Source organism: Hyperolius riggenbachi, chromosome 6 (assembly GCF_040937935.1).
Source record: "Hyperolius riggenbachi isolate aHypRig1 chromosome 6, aHypRig1.pri, whole genome shotgun sequence".
NCBI classification, from domain to species: Eukaryota; Metazoa; Chordata; class Amphibia; order Anura; family Hyperoliidae; genus Hyperolius; species Hyperolius riggenbachi.
Window position 1 is genome coordinate 300,331,496 of NC_090651.1, and position 26,758 is coordinate 300,358,253.

The window sequence follows — 26,758 nt, forward strand, 5'->3', positions numbered from 1 at the left end:
CCGACTGTAGATTCAATATTTACCTTTGCTGGCTCCAGCGGGGACGCTGTTGCTGCTTTTGGCACAGAAATAGACAGAAATACCCGATCTCAGTCGGGTCCGCTCTACTGCGCAGGCGCCGGAAACTTGCGCCTGCGCAGTAGAGCAGACCCGACGGCGATCGGGTATTTCCGCCTACTTCGGAGCCGACAGCCGTCAGAGCGCCTGCGCAGGAGCCGGGAAGGTAAATATTGACGTCACCGCTGCACGGAGGGCTGCAGCGAGACCCCTGAGGGACGGAGGACGGCGTGGGAAGCCTCATTAGGATCCGGAGGCTTCCCCCACCCGAGGTGAGTACCCCCCAGGGGACGTTTTGTCGTTACAGTTCCTCTTTAAAGGACATAAACATGTGAATGGTCTTCTATTCCATTGCTCCAAAGAAGCCTGGTGATTCCTTAACTATAATTCCTTTGCGAATGCACCACAGCTTTAACCTCCATGGCGGTATGATTCTTTCCAGATTTTAGTGTCTTATGTTTTATCTGTAAAGAATAAGACTGCTAAGTATAGGCAGCCAGAAAGCCCTCCTCCCCCCCCAGTTTAGGTAGCAAGAGTGTACCACCTAGTTTAGGTAGCCAGATAGTGACCCCAGTACAGGTTGCCAGAGTGTGCACCCCCCGTCCCCACCAGTATACATAGCCATAGAAGTTCCCAAAGTATAGGTAGGCAGAGAGTGCCCCCCACATTGTAGGTAGCAAGACAGTGCCGCGCCCCCCCCCCCAATTTAGGTAGCCAGAAAGTGCTCCCCCCCAATTACAGGTATCCAGAGTGCCCCACCAGTGCAGGTAGCCAGAGAGTGCTCCTTCACCCACCCAGAATAGCTAGCCAGAGGGTGCCCCCCCATCAGTATAGGTCGCCTAAGTGCCTCCCCCCCCCCCAATCCCCTGTGCAGAGAGAGTAGCAGAGCCTAGATCGCTAACCTCCCCGGGATCCTGCCACGTGCTGCAAGTCTTCCTCCTGTCCTCTGGGGAGGGCTATATCTCTATGCTGAGATCACGCTCTTTCGTCATGTGACAGACGGCGATTTCAGCATAGAGAAAAGGGAGCCTCAGAGGAGACGGAGAGGATGGGCTGCTGCGGCTGGGGTGAGTGATCTTAGAGCTCTGGTGCGCTCCCAGCCCTCCACGAGTGTAGCTTGGGGTTAACACTATTTGCAGTGAAAAGTAACCCTGAGCTACACTCAGGAATATCGCCAAGGGGTTAAAGGCAGAGGGGAGAAGAACCTCTTGTAAAAAGTGATCTGGTAGACTTTGAGAACCAAAATTCCCACTGATCTCAAGGACATTTCAAGCAAGCCCTTTTCCCTTCTATTTCATAACTCATAACATACTGGGTTTACAAAATAAACAGAGCAAAAGCAGAATAGGAGAATCAATTACACACCAAACACAACTATGCTGCGACTCCTAGGAGCAGATAAAGACACTTTAGCCAGCCTGTAAAACCTACTAGTCACGCATATGCCATGTCTGGGGATCATGTGGTTGTCCTCGGCATGCCTCCTCATCATCCCCCTATACTTTAAGTAGAGTTGCACCGGCCCTGCATCCCCTGGGTTGCGCCCCGCCCATCTACTTTTTCATGTCACCCGCAGGGATGCTCACCGGATGCATTCACGAGTAATCACGATTGTATATTCGTGATTCAAATGAGGTTTAATTGGTGCAGGTGGGATACAAGGAGTTATTTACCCATGATTCCACCGTCCACCCTGTGTTCCAACAGCTTGCACGCGTCCTATTGGTCGCATTGCAAGCCTCACACCAACGCACTTCCTCCTTCCAGCTTGAAGCAGGAAGTGCACCATCGGGAGGCTTGCAATGCGACCAATAGGACGCGTTCAAACTCTTTGGTATGCAGGGCGGACGGCAGAATTATGGGTAAATAACTCATTGTATCCCCGCCGCACACCTGCACCAATTAACCTCCTTGGCGGTACTACACACGGGGTAGCCGCCGCCAGAGGATCACATGGCCCCAGGACTTTTTTTTTTTTAAATGGTGGCATACGCTTTAGCTAGCGGATCGCTAGCTAAGTGTATGCATAAAGTTGCTCCAGTCCCCCGCGATCGCCCGCAATACCTTCCGGTATACGCATCCCCCAGCGTTCCCACGCTGGCGCAGCCGCCCAATCGGCTCCAAGCTTCGAGATGACGGCGATCGGGATTGCGGATGACGTCATCTCCGATCGTCGCCATAGCAACGCCGGAAGCCGATCGGGAAACTGCGCTTTTCGTGGGATCGTGGCGAGGTATGTATAGCCGGCGGCGATCGGCGGGCATGGGGGGGGGACCGGAGCAGCTTTTCACATACGCTTAGCCAGCGAAATGCTAGCTAAAGCGTTTAAAAAAAAAATTTGGGTGGGCAAAAAACCTCCCAGCGGACGCAGCCTCAGTAACTGCGTACCGCCAAGGGGGTTAAACCTCATTTGAATCACTCATAATTACTCGTGAATGCATCCGGTGAGCATCCCTGAGTCCACCCGGCTGGAAAAGATTTCTGGGGAAAACACTGTAGTGGCATTACTAGGTTTTATAGGCACATAAATACAAAGTATGCAAGCTAGAACAATGTCTGCAATTAATTCTTGCAGAATATATAGCTGAACTGAAAGTCCGTCACTAGTCTACTTTAGGGGATCCAGCAGGAAACCTCTGAAGAAAATTCCTGTAACGTGATTGGGTGGATGGCACCCCCTTTTAGGTTTCAGATAGGTTGTAGTAAACTACACCCACAATATTCCAATCAAAACGCTTCTTGCTGTAGAGGGTGCTGTGATTGGAGAACTGTTCCCTATGAGGTTTCCCGCTGGGCCTCCCAAAAGTAGACTAGTGCTGAAAGTGGAAGTGTCTAATAAAAGTGGAACATTTTGGAATGAACACTCAAGTTCAGCAGTCTAAAATGGAACAGCGCAATAAATACACAGCGCTACTCTATTTTAGGGGACCCAGCAGGAAACCTCATAGGGAAATTCAGCTAATGTGATTGGTCGCACCCTCTCGAACTGCTAGATTTCCAATAGGTTGTAGTAAATTACGCCCACACTGTTTGGCCAATCACAACTCTTTGTGCTGTAAGGGGGAACTGTGATTGGAGAGCTGTTCACTATGAGGTTTCCTGCTGTGTCCCCTAAAGTAGACTAGCGCCTAATACACTATTTCTAATTTATAGCCAGGACAGTATCTGCACGGAGTGCTCTCCCCACGTCTGTGTGGGTTTCCTCCATGCACTCTGGTTTCCTCTCGCATCCCAAAAACATATAGAAATGTTAATTGGCTTCACCCTAAATTAGCAAAAGACTACAACGGGCATAAATAAATACTAACATGTTGAATATCACATGGGCTTTTTCTACAAAAGAGTAACATGGACAGCTCTTCCTGGATTAGGGCTGGTTCACGCTGCATGAGCTTTTTCTAAGCGCTTTTGATTTTAAAAGCTCTTGCTAATACAATGCTATGTGTGTGTTCACACTAGATTGATGTGTTTTTGTAAAAATCACTATGCTTAAAAATCTCTTGCAGTGTGCACCAGCCCTTAAAGGAGTTATCAGCCAAATTAATGAAAGTGAGGTTTACTCACCTGGGGCTCTCTCCAGCCCCATGCAGCCGACTGTCCCACGCCGACTTCTCCGCTCCCCGCTGCTGTCCCACGCCGACCGCTCCGCTCCCCCAGTCTCGGTATTCAAGCCGACCGCAGGGTCGGCCTTACTGCGGCTGCGCGCAGCGCCGCTGTCAATCATGGCCACGTGGGCTGTGGCAAACTGCGCAGGCGCATAACTACTGCGCCTGCGCAGTTCGCCACAGCCCACGTGGCCATGATTGGCAGCGGCGCTGCGCGCAGCCGCAGTAAGGCCGACCCTGCGGTCGGCTTGAATACCGAGACTGGGTGAACGGCGGGGAGCGAAGGTGACAGCGTTGGACAGTCGGCTGCAAGGGGCTGGAGAGAGCCCCAGGTGAGTAAACCTCATTTTCATTAATTTGGCTGATAACTCCTTTACTTGGCCTCAATTCGCTAAGCAGTTTAGACTAGTCTACAGATGGTTTTTAGTCTACTGATGGTTTGGTGTAATGTTTTAGACTGTTTTTAGACCTGGTCTAACATTCAGTAATTACACAATTCACAAAGGCAAACAAGGAGTAACCACACCCACTTTTTCTGACAGAGATTACACCAGCTGATTTCTTGTGGGTAACGTAATTATGTGAGGTATTTTAGATGTGAGGATGGAACCTTTTGAATTAATTATGCAGGAGTTTTTATGCAGAGGAGAGCTCATCAAAGGAGAAGGATGTCAGTCATAGCTACTAGTTTGTGAATTGCATCTTTTGATCATTTCCCCAGCTTTACCAACCTAATTACCAAATGTTTTAGACCAGGTCTAAAACATTTCATAATAGAGAATTCCCCTTTGATGCAACTGATCAAACCATCAGTAGACTACTTCAAACTGCTTAGTGAATTGAGGCCATAGCCTCTGACATTTAAAGTGGAAAGAGAAGTTTATCATTAATTACGCTGGTCCACTGCAACTTGATCGCCCTTTGTTGGGGGTAGCACATTTTCAGAGTGGTGAGTGCAGTCTTCAATCCTTGTTGCAACTGAATGAAAACTTACAAAGTCAAGGAATTTTCAATTAGCTCCGGGCTGACCACCCTCTACCATGCACAAAACAGTACCCATGCAGCTTATCTGGCATGCCTGGCAGCCATGTACACCCACCTACCTACCTGTGCAGAGCACCCATCCTTCTACCATGCACAGAACAGTACCCCTGCAACTTGCCTGGCAGCCATGCACACCCACCTACCTGTGCAGCCCTTCCACCTCTCCCAGCAGACAGACTGGCAGTAACAACTAAGGCAGCAGCTCCTCTTCATTACCTGCGCAATGTTGGCTGCCTCAGGTGCAGGTCCATACTGCATAGAGGAGAAGATATCTCTCACTGTAGCTCTCTCTGCCCCTGTGCTTGCAGCCATGACTTCCAGCTCTCTCTGACAGCACAACAGCAGCCAGTGACAGCCAGCCGTCTCCTCCACTAGGCGGAGCTCCAGGACCGTCCTACACACAGTAGTACTACTAGCCTGCCATGAATGCTGTCAAACTATCATCTAGATCTCATTATTCTTCATTATTTCCTTGGACAATTGTAATATGCACAAAACGGTTCGAATTTGTCCAGTACTTTTTGAAAACTTTTACAGACCTGGAAGTGCCGTCCGGAAGTGGGGCACGGAGTCGCATCTTGTTTCCGGAAGTGGGGAATAGCGCAGTGTATTGAACCCGGAAGTGACTGGTGTGTAGTTCGTACACAGCAGAAGCTTCAGTGGTTGCTTAGGGAAGGGGATGCTGTTGTAAAGTGGTGAATGTGAATAGATGGACGTCGGAGTTGTGTGACCTTCCCGTCAAATTTACAAAGATTTTCGGTACAGATGAGAAGACAACAGGTTTCTCAATGCTTTACAACAGCTGCAGGATTATTATCACTATACTGTATTATTGTAGAGAGGCTCTTTATGTATTCAAGTTTCTACCATAGTCCATGGGTAATTTGTAGGGAAATCAATTAACTTACTAGTATTTATACTTTGTGGCTGTAGAAGGAAAAATGCATGAGGACAACATAGAAATTACATACTTGACGTGTGTACCTTCCCTCCATTTTGATATAAAGACTGGCGGTAGTATGGTTGAGGTGACCCAGCTGGAAAACTCATAAGGCCTGTAGACGTGCTGGATAGATGTCGTCCGATGGGGGATAAGGAATGGGCATCCGAACCCTTGGGTGGCATCACCGGCCAACGCTGTACAGATGCATAGTTATCTTGCGTACTAACTATGCGCTGTGTTGCAATGCGGAGCAGCATTGATGTGACGTCATGCAGTGGGCTGGCCGAGCAGTGTGAACAGAGCTGTCGGCTGTTACTCGGCCAAGTTGATCTGCTTGGCGGATCACTGTGTGGTGCGGCAGTCAGGGCTGCTGTGCGTATGGCGGATTATTTGCTACGGCGGTCTCTGTTTGCCATAACAAACAATAGTTGTGGCTTTGGCTTCTTGTGGTACAGGACGCTGCTCACTTTTTTTTGTCTCCAGGCGTCCCTCCTCCCCGTCCATAGAACAGTGCAGGCTGCTCAGTTGTAGACAAGCACCTTGTCTCTGGATGCTTAGTCCTAAAACTGTAACCCTAATGCTCAATTAACAAATTTGCTCCATAAGTTGTGGTGTCACCAACATGTAACTGTGATATCGATATGTGGACCTGAACTCTTGCAAAGGACAGAGGGAAAATATGACAAAATGCACCCTGTATGTATTTAGAGAGTTTAGCCTGACTAATTCCCCCGCATCTGAAACTAATCAGAACTGTTATTTGGTCTCTCAGCTGTGTCAGCTAGCTCCCTCAGCAGAGAAGCTGCTTCCATGAAAGTAAGAAGTAGACACACTGCAGATTTTTTACAGGATTTGTATCGGCTGTAACAAATGTTTTTCTTTAAAGGTTATTATGCTGTTGAAAATTTTTTAGAGCAGAGGGGAAGTTCTGAGTTCAGGTCCGCTTTAAATTGTTATTTACATAAAGCAGTATAAGTTTGAGACCACTCATGTCATTTTTTTTATATTTTTGTTCCAGGAGAATATTACAGAAAAGCTAAGCTGGTTCGGAGGCAGACCTATAAGTTACAAGGATGGCATCAGATAAGTCTCTGCTCTCTGCAGAGCTGAATGCAGAAATGGAGGAAGCAATGTATGAGCAGATGCTGATGAAGGTATGTTGTGATGCACAATGTATTCTGTACTGTCAGAGTTCTGCATGTATTCCAAATAAGAGCCCTCTGGAGCCACATGTTTTTTTTTCTTTATTTGTCAATGTTGACTTCTATGTTGTTATAAAAAGTAAAAAAAAAAAACAAGGGCCCTCATTATTCATACGTGTGAAAACAGTTTCTTGTGAGCTTTGGGTTTCAGTATTCAGTCTGAGCACAAAAGGATGTCTCATGTTAGGCCTGGAACCCACTTAGGATCGCTGCTGCACTTTGAAATTGCGCCAGTGCTTTGTGCAGTGATCCCCAGAGTGATTGCCACTGCGATTCCTGTGCGTTTGGAACACCCAGTCTGTGTTCCATGGGGGGGGGGGGGAATACAAGGTACTGATCTGCGTTTTCAATCTAAATGGAAGAACTGTGCTCATTAGTTGTTTAACCAGTGTCGCATAACTACAGAGTTGACTTACAGGAGCAGCTTAGCGAGGGAGCGAGGAGTGGGCCGATTAGGGGATGAAGTTTAAATCTAACTCAATACTCATCAAAAATTGACATTTCAGAGGTAATTTAACCACTTGAGGACTGCAGGGCTAAACCCCCCTAGTGACCAGGCCATTTTTAGTAAAATTGGCCACTGCAGCTTTAAGGCTAAGCTGCAGGGCTGCACAACATAGCACACAAGTGATCCCCCCCCTGTTCTCCCCCCCCCCCCCTTTTCTCCCCTCCCCCTTTTCTCCCCACCAACAGAGCTCTCTGTTGGTGGTGTCTGATCGCTCCCCCATTTTTATTTTTTTTTAAATAAATATTATTGTCAGTGATTTAAAAAAAAAAAGTGTTAAGTTAAATATGTCCCCTCCCTCCCTCCCCACAGCCAGCCAATTACGGCGATCGGCTGTCATAGGCTTCTGCCTATGAGAGCCGATCGCTCTCTTGTCCCCCAAGGGGACAGCCGTGTCCCACGGCTGTCCCCAGTGCAGCGCTGCTGCTGGTCGCAGCTCTGCACAGTGTAAATAGACGGCGATCACGCCGTCTAACAGTCTCCCGAGCGGCAATAGCCACACGGAGACTGAAGGCGGGGCGGAGCTCCGCCCTCCGAGCATGAGATGTGCGCGCGATCTCATGCAAATTACAGCCCCAGGACTTTACGCCAATCGGCGTTAGGCGGTCCTGGGGCTGCCGCCGCTGCCACGCCCATTGGCATGACGCGGGCGGCAGAAGGTTGATTAACATTGAAGGTAGACACGGAGCAGTTATAAAAAGGCAGATTGTATTTCCCAGGTTTGCTTTACATCACTGTCTATGAACACAGGTCCACTTTAACATAATTAAACCGCATTATAGGTTGTGTTTTCCTTTAACGCCACTTAAAGTAGGATAAAACTCTGACATAATATTCAATAAAAATGTGTTTTCTTACTTTTATTAACTCATACAGTTACCCTATTTGATTTTGTGCACCAGTAATATTGTTTGTCTATAAATTACAAGTTCCAAAAGTACAATTTATTTTCCCTGAAAGCTGCCATTGTATTTTTTTTTTTTTGCGTAACTGCTGTATTTATATATTCAAATCTATCTAGTGATCACTTCTCAGCAATCTGCTTTTACAGCAGAGAGCCCATTTTCAGCACAACTAGGAATGTATACTAAGGGTAGCAGAAAAAGGAATGTAAACAAAAGGTAATGTTATCACCTCTTCAATGCAGCAGCAAGCTTTCCATTGAAGAAGAAAGTACTGTGTTTAACTGTTTGAATGCTGTTCTGCTACAATTTTTTTGTGGTAGTAGATCTTATGCTGTTAATACTGTTTTAGAGCAAAGAAGAAATGCTGAGTTTCATCCCACTTTAACCTTTCTGCAGGCCAAGCAGGACATCCAGAGTCGGCTGCCGAACCCAGTCGAATCAACACAGATCAGACCTCAGCCAGGTAAAATACAGCTCCTCTGCATCCCGGAATAGTGGCTGATAAAGGCAATGTTAACCAGAACTACAGATTGAGAATCACTTGCATGTACCCATGAGAAAACATGGTCAATGAATAAATCTGATATGCATGTAAATTGAGCACAAATTGCATGCAAGCTGCATACAGTTTGCAGTAACCTTTTCCAATCCATTATACAAATCACCCACGTACACCCAGCACTTACTTTTCCACTCGCTGTGCAGGGTGGACATGTGTGATCTCTCCACGTTGTGCCGGGGGGAGCTGGTGGGGTCTCTACCTCCTCGCACAATTACGCTGCCCCACAATGCACTTATGCTTCGAGTGTGACGCTTTGATCTAAGGGCCAGATGTCATGACGGAATAGATGCAACGCTGGTGCAGGCAGCGGGAGCCCAAATGGGCCCTTTTATGTTATGTGGTGCCTGAGGGGATTCAATTAGTCCGACACTTTGATCAGAGGGGCTTGATGCCATGTCTGATCAGATACAATGGCCAGCAGCGGCCATATTGCGCCATCAAGTACCAAGTCCGACAGTGGAGTGAAAAGGGTTACATTTGCAGTAAGTCAGAATTACTGCATTTTTTGGATTCACTTTTTCTCCTACAAAAGTGAAAGAAATTCACTGCTTCTTATAGTCCAAATGCAGGGAGTTCCTGCCTGCCAATACGAACCTCCAACCTGCCGCAATGTTGGGGACTCCCTGTACTGTACCCATGCAGAGGAGGACACGGGGACAAACGGAGGATATATGGGAACACAAAGGGGCATAGAAGAGGACACAAGGGGGGCACAAAGGGACACATGGGGGACAGAGGAGGACACAGGGAGACACAAGAGGTACAAGGGGGCATGAGGTACAAAGTGGGCATGATCCACAAGATGCCCTTCACCATGGATGCACAAGTTTAGTAAATATTGTTTTACTCCTGGTTTTTGACCTCTTAACCTAGGTGTGTCTTATGGTCAGGAGTATCATATATTCCGAAAAATACGGTATCTATATCTCATTGACTATTTCTACCGATAATCCATAATGCATTTGCATGCAGTGTTACCAGCCAAGCACCTGTGATGTAAGGCCCCGTTTACACCTGTTAATTCAAATTGACTAACGATCGCGATTTTGCATTACTCTTTTCAGCAATTGCGTTTTGTCAACGCAATTCCCAGGAAAATGCTGCATACAGCACATTTGTGATTGGCGATAATTGCAAACACGCCGCAATCGCTGCAGTGAGAGTAATCCCATAGGACTACTTGTGCAGCAGTACTTTGCTGATTGCCAGCGATCAGCAAAGGGTTATTCGTAGGCAGAAAGCAGCCGAGTGTGAATGGGCCCTTAGTATATCAGTAGTTCGTTAACTGTGAACCACCATTCAGGCTTTGTTAGTGAATGATTACTTTTTTTTCTTTATATTCAGAAGATACTGTAACTCTGATGTAACTGTTTGTCTCACTCCCCACTGTTTTCTATCCTTCTTAATCAGGTTTTTGCATTAAAACAAAAACATCTAAGAATGAAAAGATATTCATTAACATCTGCAAGTCGGAGCAGATCCCGGCACCCCCAGACCTCAGCGAGGAGGAGCTGGTCAGCATCCTGGAGTCTGATGACCCCTCTGGATATCGAGTTGCTATGAGCATAGGAGAACCACATGTAGAAATAGACAATAGTGAGTGTTTTATAGCTGAATTCTTATTCTAAGTCATTTTTAATATTTATAAATATGGAAATAGGAGCTTTGTCAGTTAAATTTAAAGAGTACCTGAGTTGAAGTTCGGGTAAAAAAAAATCAAAAACCTAAGATAAGGAAGCCTCTGGATCCTAATGAGGCTTCCCTCTGCATCCTCTGGTCCCCTGCAGACCTTTCAGAGATTACCAATAAGGGGTTGTCTGTAATCTGATCGATTGTAGCAAAGAAATTGATCCAGCACTGTCTTCTAAGTATCTTTCCATAGTACCTTTTTATTCCATCAAGGTTACAGGTAAGTTACAAACAGTGAAGAAACACTGGAGGCCAGTTATCACAGCAGCGTTTCGAGAGGTGCCGTCTCTCTTTATCAAGCTAAACTAGCCCTCTGAATATAATCATCCAAGCCTGCTATATATACCACAGCTCCTAGAGAAGGAACCAATAACACAAAGCCTGGGAGCCGCTATGTGACCAATGAGCACATAGCACCAGTGTCCAGAGTGTATGTCACGCCTGACAACGCACCATTTACAGGGATCATCCATAAAACGTACTACCATATGACGTGTATGACATTGATTATCTCATTATAGTGGCACCTGTCAATAGGTGGTGTATTTTGGGCTACAAATAAACAGTTACTTCCTCAAAGTGTTGTGTTGGAAACAGAAAAAGATGGGCAAGCATAAGGATCCAAACAGCTTTGACGAGCGGAAAATGGTGGTGCCAAGCGGACTGAGTCATGGCATCTCTTAAAGGTTTTTTGTCAGAAATACCTGATCTGTAAATGCTTGTTCAGGGTCTATGGCTAAATGTATTAGAGACAGAGGATTGGCAGGACTGCCAAGCAATATATATTGTTTAAAAAGAAAAATATGGCAGCCTCCATAGCATACATGCTTAAACGGTACCGTGAAATTTAAGCCCAGGGTGAAGCCGAAAAACATCTCACCCTGCTCCGGCAGCGTTAATTACCATTCCCCCTCCAATCTGCCATGGACTCAGGGGAAAGGTGTAATTAAGCAACCGAATTACCCTGTTTTTTTTAATAGTAATTTGGGCTTTGTCTTTTGACAGCACCCAAATAACTATCTGAGCGCCACTATAGCCGTAATTCACATTATGGCCTATGGCAGCATATGGTGCGCCCAACTTTCCTGAGCCCTTTTTGCCTGTGTCAGCTTCAATGTCTTTCTCACTTCAGGTTCCCTTTAAACTCTCAGGTACTGTCGCTGGTCCAGCTGGTGAAGGCCATGGGCATGCAAGGATTGTTACTGCGTGAGGGGAGGGAAGTCTTGCCCATCTGGTCCTATCCCACCGGTCCCATCACAAGGAAAGATTATACTATGGGCAAACATTCACTAATTATTTCTAAAGTATTATTGCAAAAATAAGCAATTTGTTTATAAAATAATATTCAGTAACACTCTTCTTTAAAAAAAAAAAAAAAAAAAAGACATCTACAATTACTGCTTAAAAGTACAACTGAGTAACCAAGCAGCCCGGGGTGACCCAAAACCAAGCATAGCTTAATAGTAGAGTGACTGCAGTGTTTAACATTTAGGCACTTTATACATGGCCCTCAGTAAGGCCCGGTTGTCACTTGCGTTACAGTGGCAAACGGATCAGTGAAAACGGATCTAATCACTGGTTGATCAAATCCGTTTTCACTCCCTTGCCACTCTGTTTCTGTTCTGCTGCTTCCGTTCTGTTTTCTCACATCCCCTCCACCCTCAAACTGTATTTTGCACCTTAGAACAGTCCATTTCTTCACTAATGTAAAGAAACGTTCCGTTTTGCCCCAATGCAGCACTTCAGCTTTCGTTTCCGTTCCGCTGGGCCCAGTGGTCCGGAAAAATTGGTGCAGCAGGAAATTTGCAATCCGTTCGGTGGATTGCGGAACAGATCCATTTGGATGGATGTGAACGGATCCATAGGTTAACATTGGATCCATTACAATCCGTTCTGTTCTGATACGCGAACATACTGTTTTTTTACAGCCAGTGTGAACTGGGCCTGACTGCATCATGAGAGTTACTGCCAGATCTATCGTATAGGGGCATTTCTCTTTGTTTTCAGAGAAATTCCTGTGAGTCTCAATGTCTCCCTCTAGTGGCATATCTGTAACTGTGAAGATCTGCACACTAAGGACCCAGAGCTGTACCAGTATCTTAACGAGCTTCTCTAAGAGCTTATAGCACTAGGTGGCAGCAAGCTATTATGCAAACGTGTGGACGTTAATAAAGAACTGTGTGGCTGCAAATAGCTTTTAATCATAAACCTCTAATGGACATTTTTTTTTTTTTGTACAGGTGGAGGTGGCTGCACAGCTTATGATATTGTGATCAACAATTCTTTCTTTGAAAAAATTAAGGTATTCTTTGCAACTGCATACCAGAAATTCACCAATGCTGTGCCTATAACTGCCATTATAAAAACCTTTAAAGGTGCCCATACACTCGTCAGATTGGCAACAGATAGATAAGAAATGCATCTGATGATCTATCTGATGCGTTTTTAGAACATTTTTTACCAGGATAGAATTCCAATAGATTTCAGTTTGAAATCTATTGAAATTCGATCTGATGGCATTTTTTTGCCATCAGATTTCCATTAAGGCCAATGCAAACTGATAAGCAATCTCATCAGATCGACCTAAATTTTCCACCCTGCAAGTTCGATGGAAATCGATCGAAATCGGCCGTCGATCGGTCGATTGGCCAACCGATTTGCAATCGATCGATCGATCGATTGGGATCGATCGGTCGGCCAGAAAATCGGCTGAGTGTATGGGCTGCTTAATGGCAAGCAGACAAAGATAGCAGGAAAGCTGGCACTGCTGCAAGTGTTCAATTTATTGTAGCAAAGATAAAGTGCAAACGTGCAGCATCTTGCAAAAAGTATAGCATGAAGAAACACATACCCTGGTGAGAAGAGGCGTGGAGGATGGTGGGTGCTGGGCACAGGATGCCTGACGGCCGTTTCGCGCTAAACAGTGCTTCTACGGAGGCTGGCAGCCTCCGTAGAAGCGCTGTTTAGCGCGAAACGGCCGTCAGGCATCCTGTGCCCAGCACCCACCATCCTCCACGCCTCTTCTCACCAGGGTATGTGTTTCTTCATGCTATACTTTTTACAAGATGCTGCACGTTTGCACTTTATCTTTGCTACAATAAATTGAACACTTGCAGCAGTGCCAGCTTTCCTGCTATCTTTGTCTGCTTGCCATTTGATGTTGTTGCTTGAGCACGCTGAAGAGGTTTAAAGAAGAGGCGTATGTGTAGTCCTCCTGTGCAAACTGCCTGTTGTCGCAGCTGATGTGTGCATGCCATTTCACTGTAGTGCCAACCATCTGCTTTTTTATAAAAACCTTTAAGCCTCATCTACACGTGTAGATGAGGCGGCGATCCGGCGGCTCGATTAGCCGCCTGATCGCCTCTTCCGCGTCCCCGCTCGCCGCGCGTGCGCTGGAATCAATACCCGCTCGATTCCCGCTCGTCGCCGCGCCGCTTATCTTCCGCTCGATTCCCTGCCATTGTCCCCTTGCGGGGAGCGAGCAAGGAATCGGCGGCAGGGAGATCCGTCCTGTCGGATCTTATCAGTCGAGCCGCATCAGCGGCTCGATTGATAAGGCACATCGCGGCCGCATCTACGCGTTTAGATGCGGCTTTAAAGAGAACCCGAGGTGTGTTTAAAGAATGTTATCTGCATACAGAGGCTGGATCTGCCTATACAGCCCAGCCTCTGTTGCTATCCCAAACCCCACTAAGGTCCCCCTGCACTCTGCAATCCCTCATAAATCACAGCCCTGCTATGAGGCTGTGTTTACATCTGTAGTGTCAGTCTCAGCTGCTCCCCCGCCTCCTGCATAGCTCCGGTCCCTGCCCCGTCCCTTCCCTCCAATCAGCAGGGAGGGAAGGGATGCAGGCGGGGACTGGAGTTCTGCAGGAGGCGGGGAGAGCAGCAGACTGACACTATAGAGATAAACACAGCCAGCTCTGACAAGCTGTTTGTCAGCAGCGAGGCTGTGATTTATGAGGGATTGCAGAGTGCAGGGGGACCTTAGGGGGGTTTGGGATAGCAACAGAGGCTGGGCTGTATAGACAGATCCAGCCTCTGTATGCAGATAATATTCTTCAAACCCACCTCGGGTTCTCTTTAAAGAAGAACTTTAACCAAGGATTGAACTTCATCTCAATCAGTAGTTGAATACCCCTTTTCCCATGAAAAATCTTCAACTTTTCTAGAATAGATTATCTGGGGTCTGTATGACTGATATTGTGGTGAAACCCCTCCCACAGTGTGAGGTCATGACCATGGCCCTGACAGTTTGCTGTCTGTGAGCCTTGTTGCATTGTGGGAAATAATGGCTTTTTCCAACTGCCAAGCAAGCAATATCTCCCTATGTGCGTATATAGGTCTATAAAAAAAAAACACCTTTTAGCCTATTGCATTGTTAGAGGGTGTGGTTATAAATAATGGCAGTTGGTGCTGTCTAGTTTTTCCATGTCTGCCAGTAGAAGATGACATACAGGCTCATTGTGGATCAAACAACATGAACAAATTATATGGCGAATATCAATCATTTCTTGATCTCTCTTCTAGTTTTTATCTTCTCACTTTGCAATGTATTGATTTATTTTTTTCCCCTTTCATTAAAATTTCCTCTTTAAACTCAATAATTTTTTCTCCCCTTCTGTTTTCCTAGAACAACGAACTGTTCAGGGAATTCTTTATCACCGTGGCAATGGAAGGTCTAGAAAACAAGTATGAGCTGGAGCTGTCCAGAGGTAATACGCAGTCCTGTTGTCATCACTGCACCTCCTCATCACATTCTTCAGCTTGATTTGTACACTATATACATATCCAATCAGCACAAAAATCATCAGGATCATTTTTCATTGGATTAGCTGAAGTAATGGGAGCATCAGTATGATTACGCTACCTCTAACCACACATTTCTGGGTTTCAGTTCTTTCTAAAGGCTTCTAGGGTTCTAACTGACCTTCCCCATGATTATCCTTTATCAAGAACGTCTTTGAGTAAAGTGCAATTGTAACAAACTTTTATAAAAGGTACAAACCACACAAAAATATAGACAAAGGTTTAAAGCGGATCCGAGATGAAAAACTAACTATAACAAGTAACTTGTCTATATATCTTATCTAAAGTTTAGATGGTTTACACAGCAAATCTAGCTGCATACAGCTTTAATAAAACATGGCATACAATGATACAATGACAGCCGCCATGTTGTTTGTAAACATTACACAGAGGCAGGCTTATCTGTATTTTGAGCCATCAGCCTAATCCCCTCTCCTCCTCCCTCCTCCCCTCTGCCTCTGAAATCTCTGGCTAGTAATACCTCCCCCTCCTCCTGCCCAGACTGAGCTCCCATAAGCCCTTGCTACTGCCAAGGCTTTTTGAAAACCTGTGGGCATGGTTTATTTAGTTTATAGGGAATTAGAGTATTAAACCAAAAAAGTATTTGGCTTGAGGAATGCCCTATAAACAATAGGAAAGGAACACAATTATGCAATGAGTAAAAGTTCATCTCGGATCCACTTCAATAGCATCCTAGATACAAAAAACGACATGAGTAAAGCCTCGTACACTACTAAAGTTGGCTGAGGCGGCTAATAACGTCCTCAACCGATAATCAGGCATGTGCACAGAGGTGACCGACCCGCAAGCAGTCCACTTAGCGGATCAACTCATTCCTATCGACAGACGATTCCTTTGTGCATCCTCATACACACCTTGTTTAATGGACAATCATCTGCAGATCAGATCCACCAGGATTGATCTTCAGATCTGCAGATGATTGTCTGATCTGCAGATGATTGTCTGTTAAACAAAGTGTGTATGAGGATCTGCAGATATAGACTATGAATGCAATTTGCAGGAACTGATTTTTTGCAGGAACAGATCTTTTGCAGATACTGATCTTTTGAATGAGTACAGCATCTTTGTGTACAGCATCTTGCAAAGAGTTTTTATCTGATGGGGAGTTCAGCTCCATAGAATAGACTGTGTAGAGTATGGCTCTCATACTACATGGAAGGGGGTAAAATTGGTCTGTGATCTTGCCTTTTCCAAAGACTTTTATCTCAAGTGTGTTTGTAGCCTAAGGGCTCGATTCACAAAGCGGTGCTAACCCAGTTAGAGACTTTAGGCGTGATAACCATTGCACCACACTGGTGAAAAGCCAGTTTAGGTGTGATAAGTTTAGGTGTGATAAGTTTAGGCATGATAAGTTTAGATAAGTGTAGATAGCGTGCAAAGTCCCGCACGCAAAGCAGCGCCATTAAACTATATGCGAAGTGCACCAGACTTTGCTAAAGCAAAACTTTTGATCAGCTGTGCACTACGGTGCTAACGCAGTTGGTGCTTAAACTTATCATGCCTAAACTTATCACACCTAAACTTATCATGCCTAAACTTATCACACCTAAACTTATCACACCTAAACTTATCATGCCTAAACTGAGTTTAGGCATGATAAAGGGCTTTTCACCAGCGTGCTAACTGTTAGCACCGCTTTGTGAATCAGGCCCCAAGAGTCCATGGATCTCTGATCAGTACCTGGAAAGTTTAGGGCACCCCCATAGCATATGGACTAGGTCGCCTGTGTGTGATTTGCATGTGGTAAATTAAGGGATGTCTGCCACGTAACCCATCTGTCAAAGCTTCTTGAGCATTAAAGAGAACCCGAGGTGGGTTTGGAGAATGCTATTAGGACACAGAGGGTGGTTCTGCATACTATCACCAGCCTCTGTGTCTATACTGTGTCCCCCCCAGGCCCCCCCTGCACTCTGTCCCCCATAAATCCACCGTGCTAGCAACATGCACCTTGTCTCAAGCTGGCTGTTCACCTTTGTGCTACCTGTCACCGACGCTCCCCCGCCTCCTGCATATCGCCACTCCCCGCCTGCGTCCCTTACCTCCCCGCCTCCATAAGCTGATTGGAGGGAAGGGACGCAGGCGGGGAGCAGCGATCTAGAGGAGGCGGGGGTGCGGCGGTGACAGGCAGCACAAAGGTAAACAGCCTGCCAAACAAGGTGCATGTTGCTAGCACGGTGGTTTTATTTATGCGGGACAGCATAGGGCAGAGGGGGCCAGACACAGAGGCTGGTGATAGTATGTAGAACCAGCCTCTGTGTCCTAATAGCATTCTCCAAATCCACCTTGGGTTCTCTTTACGGGGGATCTTTGCATAATGGCTAATTATGAAAGTTTCTCAGAGACATTTAGGGAGATGTTGAGTACTGCTTGCTAGATGTATTGCCAGATGTCCGAAACAGGGACCAGGTTTGATTCCCACTTCACCTCATGTGCCCCCCCCCATCTTATCTTAATTCTAACTGCCTTTCTTGCTATGTATTATATCTAGAGATTCATTAAGCTGAATAAGCTCTCTTCTCTTGCAGAATGGCGGATGCTGAAAAATCGGAGGTTCATGGGATCCATCTTTGATCAAAATATAAGAACAAAATCCAAACCTATGATTCAGGAAGTAGACACAACGTAGGCACAGCTGCAATATCATTTTCAGTGTTAACCTAGAAACCGTTACTCGGTGCAATTGGTCATGTATTCTACAAGTAGATCCCTAAACACAAACAGTAGAATCTCGTTATAGTAAACTCTGATAAAGTCAGCCTCCGGCTATACTCAGTCCTCATTTCCCAGCTCTGTGCCCATAGCCATAGCAATACGGGATGCAGAGGGTGTAACCGCACTTAGGCCAGAGGGTTCCACTAGGGGCCCCCCTTCATCAATCTTATTAGCTTTTTATTGGTGCTATGCAGGTAACGAACACCTCTATATGTGCATTACATACTGGTAAGCATTAATGAGACTCTGTATTTATAAAACAAAATGCCCCTGGGGGGTACTCCCCTCGGGAGAGGGAAGCCTCTGGATCCTATCGAGGCTCCCCATCCTCCTCCATCCCACGGTGATCTCGCTGCAGCCCACGGAATGCAAAGCCGACAATTTGTCAGGCTGTGCAATATTTACCTAACCCTGTTCCAGCGGGGGCGCTGTTGCGGCTCTCTGATCGGTAATAAGTGGAAATTGCCAATCTCAGTCGGGTCCGCTCTACTGTGCAGGAAACTTGCGCCTGCGCAGTAGAGCGGACCCGACTGGGATCGGCTATTTCCAAGCCGAATGCTGCTACTGCTCCTGCACTGGAGCCGGGAAGGTAAATATTTACATCCTTGCTATTTGGGGAGCTCTATCACTGCCGCCGTGGGACGGAGGAGGACTGGCGAAATCTCGTCAGGATCCAGAGGCTTCCCCCTCCCGAGGTGAGTACCCCCAGGGGCATTTTTTATCATTACAGATCCTCTTTAACAAATTTTCCTTACTCTAAATACTCCTCTCAGACACTTCAGATGTCCTTGGTTCCGGGGCACTATATCAAGACAGTGCTTGCGTCCCCATGTAAAACTCGCACCAGGGCCCCAAGCTCCTGAGTTACACCACTGCATGTGCCTGTATGACTATACAATGTATAACCAATTCTGACATAGTAAGCTACTTGGCCAGGTCCCATGACATTTAGTATAAGGGGATTTTACTTTGTATAAGGCAGAATAAACATAAACTCTGTATTGTAGCTCCATCTGTGAAAATGAAATCATAAAAATTAAATACCTGCGTAGATGTCCCTATATCATGGCTGTGCCATGATCTAGGGACTGTATGGGTTATGTAATCACCTTACTAAAGTTCCCAGACTTATACCGTGATAGACAAAACTGGCCAGTAACTGAAGGAGTGTAATGTGGCCTCTGTACCCAGGTCAAAGATTACTATGAACTCTAAACGTCTTCATAAAGCGATAATTTACATATTCAGTAGTGATGCATTGTGGGAAGCCGCATTTGATCACTTAAAGGGACTCAGCGCTGGATTAAACAAAACGTTTTATACGTACCTGGGGCTTCCTCCAGCCCCATACGCACGGATTGCAGTCTTCCTGCAGCTCCGATACCGGGTCCCCGCACTTCTGCCAGTCGGAACCAGTCTACACCGGAGAAGTGCGCCCTCTACGTATCTCTCCAGCAGCTGCAAACAGCGCACTTCACTTACATCAGGCTGGCTCAGACTGACAGAATTGCGGGGACCCGGTATTGGAGCTGTGTGAAGACTGAGGATGGTGGCATGGGAGCGATCCACGCTTATGGGGCTGGAGGAAGCCCCAGGTATGTATAAAACGTTTTGTTTAATCCAGTTCTGGTACACTTTAAAGCTGAATTATCACAAATAACTTCTGTTTATAAAGGCGAATCACACATTGCTTTTCAGTCTCTTTTAGTTCCCTATACTTTCCTATTGGTTCTGGGTCACCCCGAGCTGCTTGTGTATACTCCTTCACTGTAGAACAACTGCCACCTGTATTAGTTAGTTTTATGGCACCATAATGATGGGTTCATTCATTGTCCTTTTTAGCAGAATTTTAGGATAACTGTATTATTACTTGATTATAATATTGCAGCAGTTAAAACTCCCCTAAAGGTACAGTCATGATCTACATGTGAGTTCTTATCTTTATGATATCATTTTCAGAGGTGGAGCAACGATAGGTACATACATTTTTCATCTTTCTCATATATCTGTTCAGAGTAATTGTTCAATGGTTATTCCATTTATTAACGTGAGAACAGTGGCCCTTATTCAATTCACTTTTTCTCCTAGGTGGTATTTTCAACCCTTAATAACAAAAATGCCTTTTAAGCCACCAGCAATCAAGAAAATGCTCAGAATTATTTTGATAGTACTTTTTCACCTACTTTTTGGTACTTTTTCAACTGCAGAGTGCTGAAAAAAGATGAAAAATTAACTCCCAGGAGAAAACAGAAGAGAAAAAGTGAATTGTATAAGTGCCAATGTATGCTATTTTTTTTTATTAATATCAGTTTTTGAGCAAAAACTTAAATACTTTTCTTCCATCTAGAGCATCCCAGCCAGCTCCAAAGAAAACTCTTATTTCGGAAATCACAAGGTTTGTGTCTCCTGTTCTCTATGCCTTTACAACTTAAAGCGGATCCGAGATGAAAAACTAACTATAACAAGTAACTTGTCTATATATCTTTTCTAAAGTTTAGATAGTTTACAGCTTTAATAGAATATGATTATTTCTTCTTGTGATACAATGACAGCAGCCATGTTGTTTGTAAACATTACACAGAGGCAGGCTTATCTGCACCTTGAGCAAAAAAAACCTAATCCCCCCCCCCCTCCTCCTCCCTCCTCCCCTCTGCCTCTGAAATCTCTGGCTAGTAATACCTCCCCCTCCTCCTGCCCAGACTGAGCTCCCATGAGCCCTTGCTACTGTCTGAAAGTGCCTTGGCTCTCTGAAAACCTGTGGACGTGGCTTGTTTAGTTTATAGGGAATTAGAGTATTAAAACAAAAAAGTATTTGGCTTGAGGACTGCCCTATAAACAATAGGAAAGGAACACAATTATGCAATGAGTAAAAGTTCATTTCAGATCCACTTTAATGCTAGGTCACACTAGCGCTAAATGCTGCCATTTCCCTGCCATTACCATTGGTAGGAAAACGACAGGGTTATAACAACGAAAAAGAAAAAATATTTGCAGTGGTAATGACTATAGTAAAACATTGGTAAAACCAATATTTTACTACAACTAAACCTAACCCTACTCTCCCACAGAACCCTCCCCCCTCCAAAGCCTAACTCTAAGACCCCCCCTTCCTGGCGCCTAACCCTAAGACCCCCGTTCTTTAAGCCTAACCATAAGACTCCACTTCCTGGCGCCTAACCCTAAGACCCCTCTTCCTAAGGCCTAACTATAAGACCCAACTTCCTGGCACCTAACCCTAAGACCCCGTTCCTGAAGCCTAACCACAAAACCCCCCTTCCTGGCGCCTAACCCTAGGACCCCTCTTCCTGAAGCCTAACTATAAAACCCCTCTTTCTGACGCCTAATGTTAAAACCCCCTTCCTCTGCCACAAAATCGTTTTTTCTAAAAAAAAAAATTCGAAACAATAATTTACAAAATAATCTTTCTCATAACAAATGTAAACATGATCATTTTCAAAGTGAAAAATTTCAGTTGGATAGGCCTGGCACCTGTTATTTATCGGGCGCCCAAATTTCTGCTTTTGGCTCCCAATACCCGATATTTTGCATTCGTGCCCATCGGGGTGCCCAAATAGACCATTAGCTGCAGGCACCCAAATTTTCCTACTTCCGGTGGTGGTGGCAATGTGTACATACATGCATAGGAAAGAGTACTTATTCGCTTGCTGTGATGAGGTGCTTTCTAGCAGCCATGATTCCAGTTGGTTATTACTGAGTAGCTAAAAAATGGGAGCACCCAGAGATGTGCACTTGGATTTGTGGGATTTCCAGGGCACAGACAAACTATAGGTGCTTTTGTGCATCTAGTGGGTTTTGCTGCTTGGAAACTTCATACACAGGAACGTAACTACAAATGATGAGGCCCTTAAAGCAAAACTTTGTTGGACGTTTCCCCATGTCCACACCCCCCCCCCCTCCCCCCCAGGGCCCTGTAACAGTTGTGGCCACCATGACTTTCTTCACCCACAACCAGTGTGGACATAACACCTATTGTGGAGGGTCCTGCTAAAGTAAAGGGGGGGGGGGTACTGCGCCTCCGGTAGTTACTACTTTGATTGTACCCTTTTCTTCCCTTTAGGTGCACACATTTTAACCCTGTGTACATTTTTCTGGAATTACTTGTGTATTCATTTTCCTGATATTCTCAGCTCGCCAGAAGTCCCAGAATTCACAATTGTTGCAGAACCTCCTGAAGGGCACCCTGCCTTCCTTGTGGCTGAAATCTCCTTGCCCAAAGTGGTGAGTCCATGGAAACTTCTGCACCACCACATGGCACCAGTGCAGACTGTGTATTATATTGGTGTGTATTTAGTTTTAGCAAACAATCTTGATTATCTGAGTCTCTTTGCAGTTGTCTGTCAGATCTCTTGTACTGGACCTAGGAGAAGACCGGATTGTATTATTGGGACGCCCTGATCTGTATCATATGGACATCTTCATTCCTTATAACATTGTTCAGGAAGAAAGTGGCGCTCAGTTTAATAAAGACACAAAGGTGAGCTAGCTTTACACTAACCTCTGAGTTTACACCATAAACTACCTTTTGCACTGTATTTCTTATATCTGGATCTGTGGAGTGGTGGACATATTGGGAAAACTCCCTGTTTTGCTTTTATTTATTATATTTGATGTGATACGCTTAGTAGAGGCAGGACAGTACAACAAAATACTGCTTGCAGCACACATGCACGCTGTGGAGTACGTATATCTATGCCCCTGAGGCCAAGATAAAGTATCAAGTGGGGTAGATATCCTGTACTAAAACCAGGAAGTGGTTGAAAAAGTTTAGTAAAAGCTGTCTGTGCATAGATAACTTAGTATGGATACAGAGGCGCCAGAAGGATAAAAAGATCTAAAACATTTAAAATAAGGAGATAGTGGTGGACTTACCTCCTCTGGGCAGACACAAGAAAATGCCAATAAAATACAACGCGTTTTGCGGGAGTGACCCACTTCCTCAGGCAATAAAATGGGGCATATACAAAAACAGGTCTGGTACTATGCCAAGCGACATATTATTAAATAAATTGTTTTGCTGAAAATTGATCTGCATTTTCTTGTGTCTGCCTGGAGGAGGTAAGTCCACCACTACCTCCTCATTTTAAACGTTTTTGATCTTTTTATCCTTCTGGCGCCTCTGTATCCATACTTCGTCATACATATCCACCCTTGGTGGAGGGGAGTTGCCCCCTTTTTTCCTTGATCTACAGAGAGCAACTTCTTAATCCTGAGTGGGGACAGGTCTAATCTCCACACCTGCTTTTACAGTGGTTGCCTATGCAGGAACCCTGACTTGTGAGTATACTGCACATACTCTTTCCAAACACCTTCATTTACCAGTGCACTATATTGGGCTCTAGGTGTCCCCTTTTGTGTCTGTGCATAGATGATGAGACTGCAGTCACACAGCTGTTAAATTGTACTAGATCAGTGATGGCTAACCTTGGCTCTCCAGCTGTGGTGGAACTACAAGTCCCATGAGGCATTGCAATACTCTGACAGCTCTAAGCACAACTCGCAGAGGCATGATGGGATTTGTAGTATTGTCACAGCTGTAGTGCCAAGGTTAGCCATCACTGTACTAGATGATCCAGGCTGTCTCAAGCATACAGATGGATCTCTCAACATTAGGCTGACATCCTTGCAAAACAAGATTATTCTCTAACTCCTCCACTCTTCCTTTTTACTGTTCCATTCAGATTTGGGTTCACTAGTGAAAAGTAACAGAGTACCCTAGCAGCTCTGGGTGACTCAGAACCACTAGGAAAGTCTAAGGGACTAAAAGAGTTTGAATAGCTCTCCTACTAAAAAAAGCTATGCTCAGCGTAGTTTGCCTTCTTAAAACAAAATACATTTGTGATAATTCAGCTTTAAGTGAACAACTGTGGTTTCCCATGATGCTTCACTCCTAAATATGCAAATGTTCTTTATGCCCCTGAAGTCAGGCGCACATCCAGAGCCGTTGGTCAAAACAGGCTGTCTGCATATTGGAAAGGCGTGGCTCTGTAAAATGTATAAGCTATAAGCTTGCTATGCACCAGCAGTTCTGGATGTGTGCCTGGCTTCAGGGGCGTGTAAAGATGATTTGCATATTCAGGCGTGATGCAGCATAGGAACCCACAGTTGCTCACTTTAGGGCTGGTTCACACTGTGAGCGATTGCGCTCAGTTTGCTGATTGGCAAAGCGCTACAACAGTGTCGCCCTATAAGGGTGTTCTCACTGTAGCGTTTCAATTTTAGAAAATGGAAAACATGCTGCCTGTACCATTTTTAGAGCACATTCCTTTAAAAATCACTCTGAAAATCGCAATCGTTAAACGCTTATTTGCATTTTATATTGTGAACTAGGTCTTAAGGCCTCTTTCACAGTAGGACGTTGCGGTTTGATGCGACGTTAAAGTCGCAACGCAAATTACAATGTAATGCCTCAAAAAAGTTGCAACGCAACTTAATGCCCCGTTAAGGTTGCATACAGTAGAGCATACAGGCAATGAAAAGTATGCTTCCAAGTCATTACTGAGGATGTGCAAACAGTCCAAAGCAGCTAATAACGTGTATAACGCACAGCATGCAGCACTTTCACTGAAAGAGGAACTCCAGCCTAAACAAACATACTGTCATTAAGTTACATTAGTTATGTTAATTAAAATAGGTAATATAATCTCTTACCCACACTGTTTTAAAAGAACAGGCAAATGTTTGATTTCATGATGGCAGCCATCTTTTTGGTTGAAAGGAGGTGACAGGGAGCATGAGACACAGTTCCAACTGTCCTGTGTCCTGAGCACCTCTCCCAGTTGCTAGGCAACGTGAATAACAACATAGGAAATCCCATCATGCTCTGCACAGACTCAGGGGAAAAAAGCCCAGGCTTTTTTTTTCTTTGAAGGGTGGGGCTTAGCTAAAAATGCAGCTAAAAATGATGCTTTGGTAAGAAAAACAAAGTTCTGATGCTGTGAAACTGTTAAAGAAACACCAAGCCTTTTCAGTTCTGCTGAGTAGATTTTTAGTCCGGAGGTTCACTTTAACGTGCAGCATTAGACACCAACGCAACGTGTGCACTGTGAATGGGGCATTGATTTTTCATTGCAGTGAGTTATTCTGCGTTAAATGTTGTTTTAACGTGCTACTTCAACGTCGCACTGTGAAAGAGGTCTAAAGCCTTCTGTTTCTAGTGAAATTTAGTAACAGTATTTTTATTTTTTTGTCAAACATCCATTGAAATAGTTTGTTGCTGTTTCAGGTACTGACCATCACGATGCCCGTCCAGCCAGCATAACCGGAAGCTCTGCGTTTCATATCTGCAAGTATCTATACACATTCAGACTTGCCAGACTGTGGATCACGTCTCTGCATAGAGGACCTGCATGTTCTGTGGCATAATGGACTCTGAGGATGGAGCCGTCCTGAAGCAGAACGGAAGCCAAATAATGCAGCCCAGTCTATAGCAAGGATGTTATAGAGAGAACGTTACCTTTACAGTGACACTTTTAAGGCAGACCTGCTGTATACCAGTATACCCATTTTTCATCGCCTCAAGAAACCTCTAATTATTAATAGTAAAATTATTTCTTCTTATGAGACTATAAAGCATATTTTTACACAATTGCATTCCCTTTATTTAAAGGTTAAAGAGACACTGAAGTGAAATAAACTTATGATATAATGAATTGTATGTGTAGTACGGATAATTAATAGGTCATTAGCAGCAAATAAAAGAGTATCATTTTTTATTTTCAGTTATATAGCTTTTTTTCATAACATTGCATCATTCTCTCATATTTGTAGTTTACAAACCACACTCTGCATTTTAAACAATGAAACAGAGCTGAGCTAATGCCCATTTCCCTGCAGTAAAATCTTATCTGAAGTTATCTTTCACTGTTTCTTTGATGTATAAGTGCTTCAGAAAACAGCACTGTAGCCTGCCCAAGTTTTGAGCTCAGAGAAGCTCTTTTGCATAGAAAACAACTGAAGTTTCTTAACTCTTCCTGTACTGGAAACAATATGAGACTCTTTTCTTTGCTACTAATGTTCTATTTCTTAGCTATACTACACATACAATTCATTGTATCATAAGTTTATTTTCACTTCTGATTCCGTTTAAGAACCAGGATTGCCTATAGCTTGAAATGGAGTTGCTGAAGTTGAGCCTCTGACTGGATTGTAAAAATGCAAGAAAAATTCAACAAGACAAATACACATGATTTATTCACATGATTTAAAGCAGCCGTGCATTTTATCAGTGAGCATCCATCCACGGTGCTGTGTGCTGTAATCCTCACCCCATTCATCACTCTGAAGTAGAAGGTCGCATCAAAATGCAATGCAGTCATGTGACATAATGATGTACTACAAAACCACATCCTAGTGGAAATGTCAAATGTTGCTTTCATATAATACTGTGCGGTGGAATATACTGCACACCAGCTACTCGGTGTGAACAAGCTGTGAAACTCCTCTGTAAAATGGCCATGGACTTTATGGAGGCTGTAAGTTGCATAAGAATAGATAGCAAGCTAGCCTTAAAGGGCAACTGTAGTAAGGTAAATGGAGCCTGCCATATTGGTTTCCTATTAAACAATACCAGTTACCTGGCAGCACTGCTGGTCTATTTTGCTGCAGTAGTGTCTGAATAACACCAGAAACAAGCATACAGCTAATCCAGTCAGATCTGACAATAATGTCAGAAATGTCTGATCTG

At 44.8% G+C, this 26,758-nt stretch overlaps 2 protein-coding genes across 3 annotated transcripts in view; one reads left to right on the top strand and one right to left on the bottom strand.

Annotated features, from left to right (window-relative positions):
• The window catches only part of ALDH16A1 (aldehyde dehydrogenase 16 family member A1), a 161,628-nt gene extending 156,407 nt beyond the window's left edge, over window positions 1-5,221 (bottom strand). The window contains exon 1 of the mRNA XM_068241163.1: window positions 4,923-5,221. Coding sequence (XP_068097264.1) covers window positions 4,923-5,018 — 96 coding nt within the window. The 5' untranslated portion in view covers window positions 5,019-5,221. The remainder of the gene's footprint in view (window positions 1-4,922) is intronic.
• Window positions 5,222-5,305: 84 nt separating this feature from the next.
• On the top strand, window positions 5,306-25,660 carry PIH1D1 (PIH1 domain containing 1). Of its 2 annotated transcripts, none has more exons than XM_068241166.1 (11): window positions 5,306-5,486; window positions 6,668-6,803; window positions 8,658-8,724; window positions 10,234-10,419; window positions 12,753-12,814; window positions 15,146-15,227; window positions 17,868-17,964; window positions 20,402-20,449; window positions 22,203-22,293; window positions 22,406-22,549; window positions 25,298-25,660. In XM_068241166.1, exons 2-11 carry the CDS (start codon window positions 6,723-6,725, stop codon window positions 25,331-25,333), a joined length of 894 nt encoding a protein of 297 aa, XP_068097267.1. In that variant the 5' UTR covers window positions 5,306-5,486; window positions 6,668-6,722; the 3' UTR covers window positions 25,334-25,660. The 2 variants fall into 2 exon arrangements, with proteins under 2 accessions (XP_068097267.1, XP_068097265.1); XM_068241164.1 differs by having other exon boundaries at window positions 5,306-5,465.
• The last annotated feature ends 1,098 nt before the right edge of the window (window positions 25,661-26,758 follow it).